At 39.4% G+C, this 14,995-nt stretch overlaps 2 protein-coding genes across 8 annotated transcripts in view; both read left to right on the top strand.

The window, feature by feature from the left end:
* Positions 1 to 5,989, top strand: part of TRERF1 (transcriptional regulating factor 1) — a 74,040-nt gene extending 68,051 nt beyond the window's left edge. For 6 of the 7 annotated variants that reach the window (XM_027641378.1, XM_027641375.1, XM_027641377.1 and 3 more), the window contains 4 exons: positions 496 to 609; positions 1,284 to 1,472; positions 1,967 to 2,175; positions 2,822 to 5,989. In XM_027641378.1, the coding sequence (XP_027497179.1) occupies positions 496 to 609; positions 1,284 to 1,472; positions 1,967 to 2,175; positions 2,822 to 3,143 (834 nt within the window). In that variant the 3' untranslated portion in view covers positions 3,144 to 5,989. The remainder of the gene's footprint in view (positions 1 to 495; positions 610 to 1,283; positions 1,473 to 1,966; positions 2,176 to 2,821) is intronic. The other variant, XM_027641376.1, reaches the window with a different exon arrangement.
* Positions 5,990 to 6,561: 572 nt separating this feature from the next.
* MRPS10 (mitochondrial ribosomal protein S10) lies at positions 6,562 to 13,431 on the top strand. The gene is made up of 7 exons (XM_027641379.1): positions 6,562 to 6,696; positions 9,791 to 9,849; positions 9,961 to 10,033; positions 11,075 to 11,214; positions 11,685 to 11,793; positions 12,889 to 12,978; positions 13,255 to 13,431. The coding sequence occupies exons 1-7, from the start codon at positions 6,661 to 6,663 to the stop codon at positions 13,339 to 13,341; spliced, it is 594 nt and encodes a 197-aa protein (XP_027497180.1). The 5' UTR covers positions 6,562 to 6,660; the 3' UTR covers positions 13,342 to 13,431.
* Positions 13,432 to 14,995: the final 1,564 nt, after the last annotated feature.

The raw sequence follows: 14,995 nt of genomic DNA, 5'->3' as shown, positions 1-14,995 counted from the left end.
CCTGGCATGGAGCCTTGTGCCAGAAAGGGTTGAAACCTGTTAATAAAGAGAGAACATGTTTGGGCTTAATTTTCATGTTCTGCCACGAAGCAGAAAAGGCAAGGTGTATACATCTCAGGGCACAATATCCTACTTCTTAGCTCCAGTGTTGAAAAACATGTGGGTTTATGCAAATCAAATCTTAATTCCTAGATTTCTCAGTTGTGTTGTACACTTGAGCTACAAAAGTATATTCTGAGTCATTTTCTGGCTGGAGTCTAGAGAATCCCAGAGAAATCTGCTGAAGCTGAAAAAGTCAACACAAATTTGACTGAAAAAAAACCCTGAAAAAAACCTATTCTACAAGAGCATTCATGTTGTAGCCAAACTGCCTTTTTTTTTTTTGCTCCATTTGAATGTTTGAGTAATAAAGCCAACCTCTTGGAATATATTCAAATAGTGTTGAATGAAAGGAAAAAATTGAGATTGGACTGTTTCTGTATTACTCAACTACAGGTTAAGTCTAAGACAGTTGCACAATGTGTGGAATACTACTATACCTGGAAGAAAATCTTGCGTTTGGGACGGAAACACAGAACACGTTTAGAGAAAAAAAGAGATGAATGCCTGGTAAGTCTAAAAGAATATGAGAAAGTTTAACACTTGATAATTTTTGTTTGTGCTGTGTTGAGGAGGAGGTTGAACTAGGTGACAGAGGTGTCTTCCAAGCAAAATTATTACATAATGCTAAATTATATTCTGTATGAACATTTTGTGACCTCAGCTGCACCAAGATCTGTGTTCCTGGACTGTAACAAGATAAAAGTCCATTATCTAAGTGTAGTCCAGCAGGTAAACCTCTTTAAATTATGCCTGTGCCCATGTCTGCTCCTAAAAGCTGCTCTAACATTCTGGTACAAACGCCACTTGAGATGTGTTGGTTTGTGAGTTAGATTTTTTTTTTTTGGTTTATTAAGTAACTTGGCTACAAATGCAGTGTACATTGCCTTTCTAATGGCAGGAGAGTACTGCAGCCTGGCATCTGTAGATCGTTGGAGCTACAGCTCCATAATACAGATGGAGGGTGTTTTGAGCACTGCAGATAAGCTTCATGTGCTATAGCTTATCCGTTAAGTGGCGGTAGTTCCAGCAAGACCAGAAGTTCATTCAGGATGGGAGGAAATACTGAAACTGGGAAGCAGACTTGATTAAAAAGCCTGCTGTTCAGAACTATATATGTCCTACTATCCAGTGCTGTCTTTGACCATATTTCTAGTATTTGTTAAGTGCACTGTCTTTTTCAGACAAGTGGAGAAGAGGAAGTGTTAGAGGAAGATGAGGAGATGGAAGAAGACAGAAAGGAAGAAAGGGAAATGCAAAAGTCTCCTGACCCACCCGCAATCCCTCTTGTTGGACCCATAGATCTGCCTGCTCTTCAGGGTCTTCCACTTTCTTCGTCCTCCTTCATCTGTAAAATGCCAAACTGTGGCGCTGTGAGTCTGTTTGGTATATTTAAGGAGGGGGGAGGGGTGGTGCGTGTAAACTAGTGAATTGTGATTTTTGAGATCGTGGATTTAGACTACTCCTGGGCAGTGATATCTCCTGAATATCTCTGTATTACAAAGATATTACAAATATTTTGACTGCTTTTAATTCTTGACTTTTAATTCCCACCTCACCAAATATAAGCAGTTTGATCTGTACAGAAAATTGAATCCTGAGATGATGCAACAGTTAGAATTACTATATGGTAACAGCTCCAATTACATTACACAACTGAAACCAAGAGGATAGCTCACTGCTTTGTTTTATTATGACTACGTTTCTTTAGTGAGATCGTGCATATTAGATGTGTACAGTTGTTGTGATATGCATTCAGCATCCTACTTTCTGCAGTTTCTGTTCCAGTATTGTCTTGTGATTTCTTGGGGTTTTTTTTTTTTTTTTTTTTTTTTTTTCTTCCCTCCACCCAACAACCCCCCATCAGGTGTTCAGTTCCCGACAAGCCCTAAATGGCCACGCTCGCATTCATGGAGGTACGAATCAGGTGACAAAAACACAATGCACCATTCCAGGCACTAAGCAGAAATCTGGTACGCAGAGCGGATACTGCTCCATCAAGAGTTCACCTGCCCACAGCACAACAAGTGGTGAGACCGACCCAACAACAATTTTTCCTTGCAAGGAGTGTGGCAAGTAAGTGTATATGAGTGTCTGCAGTATTGCATCGCATTTGCCTGTTTAGATTCCAGGTCAATAGTGCTGTGAACAAACCCTTTATTTCACTCTGATGGTCTCAAAAGAAGTTCTCCCCCTAGATGATGAAGTCCTCTTACCAAAACTATCAGAGATGGGTTTGCATGACATTTTGGATGTGATATCCCTGCAGTATTTACTCCTATTTTCCTGAATCCATTTATCTGCTAGAATTTGTATATCTGACAGTCCAGCTTTCTGCTTCATCACAGGCTTGGATGTGACAGTGCGCAGCTTTCTTTTGTGTTGCTGTGCATTGTCCATCCTAATGTATTCCTTCACTTTTTCCATCCTGTGCAAGATTGTTGTAAAACCAATACAGAGAGGATTAGGCTGTGCATGGATACTGAAGTGTGGGAGTTACAAACTACCTCTGGCAGAGTCAGAGCAGGCCATTTTGATACCATCAGGATGTATAAATCTGGTAGTCTGTCCCTGAAATTCGCACCATGGCATTGCAGACTTCACTGACTTCTATTTCAGGACAAGGAAGCAAATGTACTGATAGGTTGTTGAGTCTTTTTTGGCTCACTTCATCAAAAGCAATGCGTTTTTATCTGATTTCTTTTTTTCTTTTAAAATTTAGGGTATTTTTCAAAATCAAAAGCCGCAATGCTCATATGAAGACTCACAGACAACAAGAAGAACAGCAAAGGCAGAAGGCTCAGAAAGCTGCTGTGGCAGCAGAAATGGCAGCCACTATTGCAAGAACTACTGGGCCAGCTGGGCATAGTTTGATCCCCCTGGATCACATGGGTTTGGTTAAACATGTTGAAAATGTTGGTGACATTGATGACGATGTTGTTCCGGATCTGGGTGATGTCATGGAAGAGAACGAAGTCATGGATGCTGACCTTTTATTGGATGATGAAGATCCAGATCTACTGCAGGATGATGCTGAGTTGTAAATAAAGTTGTTTGATAGACAGCTACTGAGCACACCCTGAATGGATCAATCAGGAAACCTGGACTGCTTGTTTATTCCCCACTGATTGTAAACTACCTGTTGAAAATGATAATTGTTTTATCCAGGTCTAGAAAAAAAAAAAAAATCTGCTTTTTTCCCTTTTTTTTTAATAAATTGTGTTTTGGGGGAAGAAATAAATAATTGGTACAAATATTCTTATAAGGTGTTTTTATCTGAGCTCTTCTTGCTGGTAACTTCCAAGGCCACTAATTACAGAAGTTTGTGGTTCTGCTGTCAGTTCCCTCCAGATGGTCCCAGTAGAATCTTTAGTCTTTAACTCTTCCAAGTTTCATTTTACCCCAATTGCAAGAATAAACTTCACACACTTCTGATGAAACATTTTTTTTTTGCCTATATTGGATCATTTCCAGCATCTTCTAGAGACTAAATGTCATCTCTCTTAAAGATATGATTACATTCTTTGTACTGTCATTTTAAGGGAGATGGAGGGGGAAAAAATCTGATTTAACTGTGAAATAGTTACAGGAGTGACTGCATCATCTGTAATTGCAGTACATTTTCAGTTCTGTCTTGTTTACAGAGGACATTTCAGACCTTCCATTTTAGCAAGGTTTTGATCTTCTGATTTTAAAATGACCTAATTCAAGGACTGAAGAAAGAAAATGATTGTACTGTGGTTCACATCATCTGATGGGAACACTGAATCAGGAACACTGCCTTGGTAATCAGATTGCACTGAAAATACTGTGCTGTGACAATAAATCACACTGTGGAATAGCCATCTCGGTGGTTTTAGGGGAGTCTGTGCTTGAGCAGTGCAGGATTCTTGCCCATGGAACAGAGACTGATGGAGTATATGCCTTCAGCACGTATTTAGTTATTACTTCCAGGTATAACATGTTAATCTTGTGCCATTTTCAATCCTCATTACAACAAATTCAAATATTGTTTATTCAGTAAAACATACTGCAAAGGTGAGTTGATGTTGCTGTTTAATTACCATTTCTCCTCCCTTAGGTTCAGATCTACCTGGTGGATGCCTTGACAACGTTTATATAAATTTAAATTTAGTTCTCTGAGTAAACAGGATATCAAAAGAATCGTACCTTGCAGAATAAAAGAATTGAGGAAGAATTGGAGTTAGGTTGAGTGGACCTTTAATAACAGAGTATGAATGCTGGTTGTAGAGCTTTCACAGGTAGCAGCACTGATTTTCTTGTGAATTTTGCACAGTAGAGGAGTATTGCTAACTTTATAAAATATTTTATAAGACTGATTTCAGATCTTCCAGGTTTTAGCATTGTTTGGGGTTTTTTTATGGGTTGGGTTTTGTTTTATTGGGTTTTTTTTGCCACATTCCTAATACCTTTAGCAGAATCTGAGAGATGGTAGGTCTTATTTTCTACTGTCTTTCTTCCTTGTTTAACTATGCAAAATGAGAGCAAATTATGGCACTTTTATAGGAGTACTGGATCACACAAGTTCAAGAACAGTGGGACCCACTGACAGAGAGAGGTACCTTGTCTGTCAGAGCCAAATATGTGAAGCCAAACGACCTCAAGTTTCTGCTTAAGGTCAAATGCTCTGATGCTAAAGAACAACTCTTTAGGAGAATGATAATAACTTCTCAGTTTCTCGTTAATGAAGTTCCTATGTAAATGGGTTTTTTAGTGTTTTGGGGGTTGTTCCAGAGGTTCTTTGAGTTGGTTTTGACCAGTGGGTGAAATATCACTCCCTCTACCACATAAGGGATGACATTCTCAGTTACCGTATCCTTGAGTTTCAGGAAATCAGGCAGCTTTTCTTTCTTCCTTGAACTGTCAGTCAGACACTCCCCAGCAGTTCTGTGCTGTGACGTGTTACTTTTACAGGGGCCATATGCAACCCAGGCTCAGTGCACTGGGTGCTCAGCTCTGTACCACCAGCTAGATCCACTGACAAGAAATCTCATAGGTTGTAAAGTCTTCATGGTTTGCAAAGTGGAGAGTTTTGTGAGCAGTAGTAACGTGTTGGCTCTTAGGAGCCTGTGTTAGAAACAGCCCAGCAGAATCTCTTCTCCCTCTCCCAAAATTGTATCATTTTGAAGTTCTAAGGATCTTTCTGAGAAAGGCTGCTACACTGGAAAATGGATGTGTTTTCAGATTCTCTTGTTAATGGTGGGGAAAAAACTGCGTGTTTAAGCAAAATTATATTTGAAGTCAGAATTCTGATTGAAGAACAGCGTGAAATACAGTAGAAACTTATGGGCTTGATTCTGAAGAACAGCTCTTTATTGAAGTATCTACAGTGGAACAATTGGACAGGATCTGTGCTAAACTTATCTATAAATATATATATACACACACATATATATGCCTGGTTCTGTAACATTAATCAGATGCTGTACAGCCAAAAAGATATCAGAACAATGATAACCAAAGAAGTTATTCATAAAGGGAAAAAAAAAGAAATGTACATTTCCTAAGCAGTACATGGTTTAGGCCTCAAACATTGACTTCATCATTATTAAGTGTTGCATTGGCTGTTGTTAAACAGATGCTGTTCTGCCTATTTGTACAAGTTGGACATAGTTTTATTTCAGAAAACTTGTTTTCTTGCTGATGGTTGATGATGGAAGACTGTTCAATATTGGACCTAGTCCTCTTTGATAAAACCTGTACATACAGAAAGCATATTTTATGAGAAAAATCTTATTTTCAATATTTAACTGTTATTTTATTAGAAGATGGTTGTGTAAATATTTTAGGTGCTTTAGTGTAAAAAGCCAACTGTAATTTTAGGTGGCAGAGGAAGTAACAAAATAAAAAAAATATACATTTGATATAACTTGTGATCTATGCTGGTTTCAGGTTCCTGCTCCTGGCATTTGACTTGCACAAAGCTAAATTGGCATTTGACTTGCACAAAGCTAAATTTCAGGTTAATGCCTATCTGATTGTGTGTATTTAAGGATGGTTTAGTGGAGTGAATTAGTACTTGTTTATTCCCCACTCCCTTTAAATATTTCGTTCCTATCAGAACCTGTGTTATATTATTAACAGAAATGGGTTTCTGTGCTATTTCCAGTAATTTTAATACTTCGGTAAAATATAGTTAGCTGGGTTTTGCTCTAACGGGCTTGTATACCTTTTTTAACTATTTTTAAGAGGGAGGGGGAAAGGTTGAAAACTAAGGTTCATGTAATCGTTTTTTCAAACGATTCCTGGAGAACAAGACGGGGAGTGTCTGCGAGGGGACCGGGGCCAGCGTTGTCGGGAAGCGGCTGAGGGGAAGCTGCTGCACCGCCGGTCGTGCCCTGAGGCAGCGCCTGGGGGAGGCGGGGACGGGGGCGGGGAGACGAATTAGAAGCTCGCACGGCGCCAAACGAGCTCCCAACTCGTCTCCTCGCCCTCGAGCGCTGTCCTGTCGCCAGAGCCTTTCCCTTGAGGGAAGGGGGTGGTGCATGAGGCCGGGCTTCTCCTTCCGGGCGATGGGGGGCGGGTCGGGGCGGAGACAAGATGGCGGCCGGGTGGCTGTGGCGGCGGCTCTGTCAGGTGCGGCGTGTGGCGGGAGAGGGGACGGGAGAGCCCCGTTCTCCTCCTCCTCGTCCCTTGGCGTCTTCATTCCTGAGGGGAGTGGGAAAAGGGGACATGGCAAATGTTATCCTTTGGGCTGTGGGAGGATTGGGGTGGTACAGCGTGGGGCCGTGTCTCTGCACGCCATCATCGCCTAATGGATTCTCAGAACTCTTCCCTGCAGTTCTGTTGTTTGTTTGTTTGTTTGTTTTTTCCCAGCACTTACTCTGGGTGTAAGGGATGGTGAGGAATAGATCTCTTGGGTTTGGAGGTCATGTGCCAAGCCAATTTCTAGTCTTAAAAGTTTCAAATCTTGGAAGTTAAAACGTTAAAAAATAGGGAGGTGTTTTGCACTGCCGATGTTTCGTGCTGGTTTTGACTTCTAAAGAGTGATTGCTTTCAAATTGAGAAAATTCGATGTTGGGTGTTTACTATTCATTTTCTGAAGCTTAAATTCACTTCTGTGTGTGCACTGTATTCTGGACTTGCTTAGCTTGCAGGCTTCTGTCTTCCTCTGAGTATTTCAGCAAAGTTAAGGCTATTTTGCGCTAGGAGAGGTTTAATTATGTTTTGTACAAGGTCTTGGTTCACACAGGAAATTGAATTCTGCAGACTTTGAGTGTCTTTTCCACCTGCTCTGATGGCCATTAGCGAGAGCACATCAAGTGTATTTAAATCAGAGAATGAAGCTGTTAAAGTGCACTTTCCTGCCTGCTGAACACCATCTTTACTACTTGAGATATTCAGTGTATCATTTTGTCAAAATTTGCACAGAGCACCTTTAATTTTAGACGTGACGCATACCTGCGTAATTAGTAACAAAGGGAGATGGCACGTGGTGGGAATAACATGCATAATCATAGAATATTGGATAGGCTGGAGAGCTTAACTGGTGGGATAGGACTCTACTGCTTCATCATGTTTTGTTTGATTCATCTTTATTACATGAAGATGGAAATTTTTGTATCCAAAACCATATAGCACAATATGCTTTGAGCGCACGTATCTTTGTATGCAAATAATTAATCCATTATTACAAGGTTAAGCAGTTAGAAGTAAAAGAATACATAACAGAGACTGCATACACAGAAAAACCAAAACAGATAAAAAACTTAGTTATGATTACAGTCAGTAGTCTTACATTTGTCATCTGAGGTCAGGTTCTGTGCCATGTACTTGCTCACACACTTTAAGCTCTGCACTGAATACAATCTTCTATGCTCATAGGCCTGTCTGCTTCCTGAAGTGATGTCAGGTGATGGTTATTGTATTTCCTATTGCTGTTGAATGGAAGGGAGGCACTATTAGGACTTCAGAGAGAGAGAATTGACATGCAAGTATCAACATAATTTTATCATAGAATGATCTGGGTTGAAAGGGACCTTAAAGACTATCTAGTTCCAAACCCCTGCCATGGGCAGGGACACCTTCCATTAGACCAGGTTGCTCAAAGCCACATCCACCGTAGCCTTCAACACTTCCAGGGATGGGGCAGCCACAGCTTCTCTGGGCAACCTGTTCCAGTGTCTCACCACCCTCACAGAAAAGATATTTTCTCTAATATCTAATTGACACCTACCCTCTTTCAGTTTGAACCCATTCTCCCTTGTCCTGTCACTACACGCTCTTGTAAAGAGTCCCTCTATTTTATTAGGTGTCATTAGAGAATTATCAGATGTATTTCAGTAGTTTCAGGTATTAAGGCTCAAGTAGTTCCCAATGGAAAAACTTTGAAATGTTATGAATGATTATCAACTATAGTGGCAAATATTCAGTGCTTCTGAAGTTGCTTATTGTGACATGCATTTAAAGGATGTAACACCAGTGGCTCTCTGTGAACATCTGGATTTGAAAGGGTTGCCTGAGGGGAGGCATTTGTACAACAGTCACCTTTGTAAACAGGAATCTGTCCTACCTCTTCCTGCAGTCATCTTTCTTATTGGAAGCAGCATTTGTAGGATAAGTAGCAATTGAGGCAGAATTACTTCGGAAAACAGCTTCATTCACTGCTGATGTCTAATGAGTGTATAATGCATGCTGGAAAAGGTTAGGGACCTATTAGCATCATGTAGTCAGTTATGCATATCCATGAGCAACTACAGTAAGATTACCTAGAAAAGTGTAAATTCTGGCTGTTTTCTGATGTTTTGATTAGACAGTTGCCTCTATAACTCGTGGGTAGGGTATCTGTCTTCTCTCTTAAAGCTATGGCTTCAGCACCTCTTAAAAAGAATATCAAGGGGCAGGATAAGAAAATAATTTGGCTTTAGCATTCTGCTGCAGCCCTGAGGCTCTGTTAGGCAAGTGAAAGTTCCTTCCCACCCCCTTCCCTCCCCAGTAGTTTGTAACTTTGTCAAATGAAGAATCAGTGGAAGGAAGGTAGAAGCCACATAATGTTCAGAAGGGAACAGTTATTCTAGTATGAAAGATAATAATGTTACATCTTGATTAACAACTGTATTACCTTTTTAACACAGAAAAATCATGTTATCTTTTAAATATGACTCATTAACTTGTAAGAAGGATTTCTGTTTAAATGTTCTCTTCAGAAGAGCAAGTGTTCAAAATCACAAGGAGCTTTTTTTCTGAAAAAACAGAAAATTTCCAGTTAAATTCAGAAGTTGAGTTTTTGCATTTTAGAATACTGTTTTCAATTGCTTTTACAAGTCCTACTTAGGCTTGTCACTTGACAAAACTAATATATATTCTACTATGAAAGTAAAACATACACAGAAATGACATCTGACGCCACAAAAAAATACATTCTTCTGTTGAAAATATGCTTTGTGGTTGCTATTCAGGTGCCTCATTAGTAAGCGCATACTATTATTGTGCCTTTAATGTGTTCCTTTTTTAGGTGCTATTGTATACTGAAATTTATTTCCATGGTCCTGTTTTCCTCTGTTTTCCTGTGTTTTCCAACGGAGCAGATGTCATACTTTGCCAGATCGGTGCTTAGGAATGTGCTGTGCTTTGGTGTACAAAAAAAGTAATTTTTAATAAACCTGTATTAACTGACTACTTTCTGGTTTGGGGGGAAAAACCCACAGGATAACTTATTTGTTTTATACAGGGATCAACTTTTCCTGTCAGTTATGCAAGCAGAATTATGCAAAAGCAGTATTTTCTTCCGTAAGTATAAAGGACCCTCCTTCTTTCACTGCTCCTCAGTAGTCCCTAAAAAAAAAAAACAAAACTCCATCTTTAACAACTTATTTTATGCTTTTCCCCTTGTATTTCTAGAAGCTCCAACTCGATGGGAGCACGGCTGGCTGGATCCCATGTTGATACACAGGAGCCTAAGACCAATCCTTTGGTAAGTGTTTTGTAGCACAGTATTTTGTATATTGTCTTAGTTATAAAGAGAACATACAGAAAAACTTGAATTCCTTTCTTACGGGTTTTTAAAGTTCTGTCTTAGTGATGTTAAATTTGTCATAGAGAAAGAAATAATTTAGATTACTGGCATTTGAGATCTTTTGAGGGTTTTTTGGGCAAGATTCTTTAGCTCACAGTTCCCACTTAGTCACTTTCTGCTTTCTGTGTGCAGCCATAACTCTATGAAATACCAGCTTTTTGGCCACATTCAGTTCAGCACCTGTGGCAGCTTAGTAGCTCTTTGTCCAGGGCTTCAGAAACATCTGACAGGCAGCATTAGATGTACAGTGCTGACCCCAGCCTTCCTGCCATGTCTGGCACGTGGCTGGATTTACTGTGCTAAACTGCCTAGGAGTAAACCTGTGGGAAAATCAGTGCTTCTAGATACATCAAGGCTCTTCCGATGATCAGTGAGCCCAGGCCATCAGAAACTGAAGCTCTAACTGAAAATCATAAACTTGTATTTGCACAAACATAAAGGATAATACACCTTGGGAAGCCTGCTATGTTTAAAGTAGTCCTATAACTAACTTAGGTAAGTGAGAATTCTGGCGGTTGACCATAATGTTCTGGTTACTTTTCATACCCAAGCAAACTTCTGAGTATTTGGGGTATTCTCTCACTGCTATTTAAAATACAAATACTGCTGCTCCAGACTTGCTTTAACAATGAATTTCATTCTTGGCTTTGCTAGCGTTGTCCTCCTTATATTTGTCTGGCATTCCTTTTTGGATGAAGAAATTTTACCTAAATGTTCAGAAGTTAGCTATCTCTTCATACTTTGCTTTCCCTGATAAGAGTGAGACCTGTCAATCAAGGTAATAGAGTCAGCCTCTGTTAGATAAATAAGCAGCTGAACAGGTTGCAGGGTGTTTTTCCTCTTTTACTAACGTGGCACACAGGTTAAGGAAACAGGCAGTGTGAGCATTAATTAAGGAGAACATACAGTGGTAACTCTTGTCCTTTTTTAAAAATGCAGGTATCTATTTCAGATGAGCCAGAAACACTGTACAAGAGATTGTCCATTTTAGTTAAAGGTCACGATAAAGCTGTGTTGGACAGCTATGAATATTTTGCAGTGCTCGCAGCTAAAGAACTTGGCATCTCTATTGAAAAAGTGTAAGTAACTGATCTGTAGAGTGATGTGGTGTCAGATGCTTCTTATGTCATCTACTGTAATTAAGGTTCTGTGCTTAGAAGTATTATTTTCTCTTTTTTTTTTAAGAAATGGATGTAATCTGACAGTTTTTTCTCAGATTATAAATCTGACACTTCTTAGATGGCAGTACAGTGGTAAGAAAGCAGCAGCAGATCTGCACTCAGCACTGCTGTAGTGGATTACATGAAGGATATTGACAGTACTCTAAATACAGCTGTCAGTGCTGTAGCTTCCCTGAGCTAATGCTGGCTAATACCTGAGTGTTAATCATGCCCATGTGAGTTATAATAACAAACTATACCACAGTGTTTCATATTCCCTTGAAGATCTTGTAAGTGTCAAATAAGAACAGGGATTCCAGCGTAATCTTTGAGATAAACTTGTATTATCATCCTTTATATAACATGAAATTGTCTTTTTCTTTGTTCAGAGATAAACCTCCAAAGACGATAGAACGATTTACACTTCTCAAATCTGTACATATTTACAAGAAGCATCGAGTTCAGTATGAAATGAGAACACATTACATGTGTTTGGAGGTAAGAAAGAAGGAAAAAAAAGGTTTCTGGGTGCACGAATCAAAGATGTTACTAGATGTTAGTTCAAAAGTGAAAACAAATTTCCTGTTTACTTGGGTTGGGGAGGAGAGTGTAGGGGAACATGAGAAAGCAGCTGACTTAGGTACATCAAATGTAACACAAGTTATTCTGAATGCACAGCCTATGTAATTTTTGGACTAAAAGGCTGGTTTTGACTATCATCTTAAGAGCTGAAAGGATGACTAAAAGAATGAGGTAGAATTGAGGGTTATCTTCATGTGTGTTATGAAAAGTCAGTGGGATGGAAGCCTTCTCAGGAAGGGAAGAAGATGCATCTAAATCATTGTTGTTGCCAATCACTAAGGGTTCTGTTCTCTGTGAGTCTGATGTTTTTGAACAGACATACTTTTGCCCTATGCAGCATCATGTGCCAAACTAAAACTACATGGAGGAAATGCAAGAAAGGAAGCATAGACAAACCACAAGTTCTGTGGCCAATGACACAGACATTTGTATGGTTTAGAATGCAGCTGTGGTTGACTTTCTTAGAAGAAAGGTTTACTGCCAGCATTTTGTGGCTCCTGGGTGTCTTACTGTACATTTGCACAGTGCTTAGCAAAATGAGACTTGAAGTCCCCAGACATTAGTGTAGCACAAATGGCTGCCCACAGACCATAAGCTCAGTGTTTGCCTTCCAGGAAAAACTAAAACGTCAGTAATTCAGTGGAACCAGGAGACACTAAAAAATCAGTGGAACTCTGGAGTTGCAGGATTTACAATAGGCTTGAAATTTGAGGGTAATTCTTGCATAACCTGTAATTAATTTCACCTGATACCTGCCGTGTTAAGATGACCAATTCCATCATAACCAGTGCCTATGATCCCAGGCAGCATGTGCAGTTCTGTGGAGGGAAGTAAGAGAGTTGAGTACAGATCAACAACCAGCTCTGTTCAGTATCATGGGAACTGCCTTTCTTATGTTTGGCCCCATAACAGAAGCTAAAAAGAAGCTTGAGCGAACTTTTGGGTTTGGTTTTTTTTCTGTTTGAAGTATTAGTAGTAGTAGTTAATTAGCAAACATTACTTCTGTTTTAGTTAAAATACCTGACAAGCAGTACTGCTGCAGTTTACTTGGAGTATGTGCAACGAAACTTACCTGAAGGGGTTGCCATGGAAGTAAAAAAGGTAAGTTTCCACACCACATTATTAATTTAATGATTTATGAGACTTTAGTCCTTATGCAAATACCAATAACTACTGAAGTCTTTAGAAGGTCAGCCGAGGAAATGGGTGTAATTTGGAAGGAACGTTTTTCAAAAGTATTACACAGTAAAAAGGCTGTATTGCTTGGAAGTGCCACTAGATGGCATTTTTAATCTGAGTCATATCTCAAACGAGTAAATAAAGTGGTTAGATGTTAGCTAGTTGGTGTAACAAATGGTTGTTTTGCTTTCCTTTTAGACTAAGATAGAGAGAATACCTGAGCACATTAAGAAACCAGTTTGGGATACACTACCTCAAGTGGAAGAAGCTGAAGTCAAGTCATGAACACACCAGGTACTTGGCTCTGTTAGTACTGGAATTCATTGCTCCTATCAGCCTAATTTACTGTTAAATAAAAGTTCTCTTATAAAGAAATTTTATAAACTCTTGTTTCATCAAGTTATTCTCGCTTATAACTCCAGTACGTGGAGACTGAACAGATATAAAGTGAGGAAGTTTGACTGTACTCTATGATCAATAACTATGGTCTTTTATAATAAGTTTGTAGAAAGTGTGTATATATAAATATATATAAATTCACTGTATCCTTTTGATGCTAGATGGTTTCTTAATTCTGAAATACTTGAAAATCCACTTCCCATTTGTGCAATTGTTAATATTATGGATGCCAGATTGTTGTTGAGTTACCAACTGGATAAACTCGTTCGATGGATAAACTGTTTCCATTCTTCTTTTACCACATGTTTCTCCACTTCTGGTTTCTGCCACCTTTCTTAGCAAGTGCCAACAGCAACACTCCAGCCATTGCTTTAGGTCTTGTCTCGAGCCATCTTCCTACCTACTGACCATCTCCTCTCATTTTCAATCAGAAAATTTTTAATTGCATTTTAGAGGAAGTTAATAAAAACACCATGCTTCATACCATTTATAAACATCAGTATCTGAGCATGCTGTATTATGTTCTTATGAGTCAGACATTCAAAGCTTAAATGATTCCCGTCTCAAGTGCCCACTTTTGCATCCATACAGCAAAACTGCCAGAATCGCCTGTTTCATGCCCTTAAACAAAGGCAACATCTGCCACATAGGATGTTCTGTGCATCACAGCAAAGCATTCCTACCTTCCTAGAACTCCAGTTTGAATATGAAAGTGTCAAACCACTGTCAGTATCTCTGTGTGTGTAAAGCAGCACTTCTGTCTTTGGGAGAGATGGAGTGGGTTTTTTTGAACTGAACTAAATCCTTAGGATCAGTTCAACATCAATTCGATACCACTGCCTTTTTTATGAAGCCAAGATGGATGAAAAGACTTGGCAGCATGCAGGAGCAAAATTTGACTTCCAGTATCTGGTAGCCTGCAGTCTCACCTTATAATCAGGACACAGACTCTTAATACTGCCGCTCTCACCCCTGGCTGATACTGCATTGGCCTCATCTAGCTAACAAGTTTAACCCAAGTCAGTCATTCAGAGGAGATTTTTAGATGTTTGGTTAAGCTAATGCCCTGTCTTTCTAGATGGAGTTTTACTGCGTATGAACTTAGGCAATAATAAACCTTCAACCTAATTACCTTTGCTTTGTCTCCCTCTGTAATCTGTGTATGGCTTTCAGACACCTCTAGTCTGAAATCCAGTCAGGATTCTTCTAGCCTTTTGCACACAGCTGTGTCCACCCTGCTGGGATACTCTCACTGAGCACTTTGGAACATCATTAGTAGAAAAGAACTGAAAATACTCAACACAGACCAATAAGCAAATATTTGATTCAGTTTTCCCTAATTTAAAGGCTAAGTCAGACAACCATTAATAAGAGGAAAATGGTGTGTTTCTGAGTACAGTTCCTCACTGTTAGAAGACTGCTTTATGACCATCCTCAAGCCTGTATGGGTAGATGTCTAACGTTATCTGCCAGTATGAGAAAATGTTTTCCCAAGGGTAGTAGAAAATAGATGCCATGTAAAGCTGTTACAGAAACCCAC

The sequence above is a fragment of the Corapipo altera genome, unplaced genomic scaffold (assembly GCF_003945725.1).
Source record: "Corapipo altera isolate COAL_440 unplaced genomic scaffold, ASM394572v1 48b, whole genome shotgun sequence".
Lineage (NCBI taxonomy): Eukaryota > Metazoa > Chordata > Aves > Passeriformes > Pipridae > Corapipo > Corapipo altera.
The sequence above is the reverse complement of the archived record's forward strand: the minus strand, read 5'-3'. Positions and strand labels throughout refer to the sequence as shown.

Coding starts and splice junctions, on each gene's coding strand:
- MRPS10 (XM_027641379.1), top strand. CDS start 6,661: ATGGCGGCCGGGTGGCTGTGGCGGCGGCTCTGTCAG. Junction 6,697..9,790: donor TGTGGCGGCGGCTCTGTCAG/GTGCGGCGTGTG, acceptor TGTTTTATACAG/GGATCAACTTTTCCTGTCAG. Junction 11,215..11,684: donor GGCATCTCTATTGAAAAAGT/GTAAGTAACTGA, acceptor TTCTTTGTTCAG/AGATAAACCTCCAAAGACGA.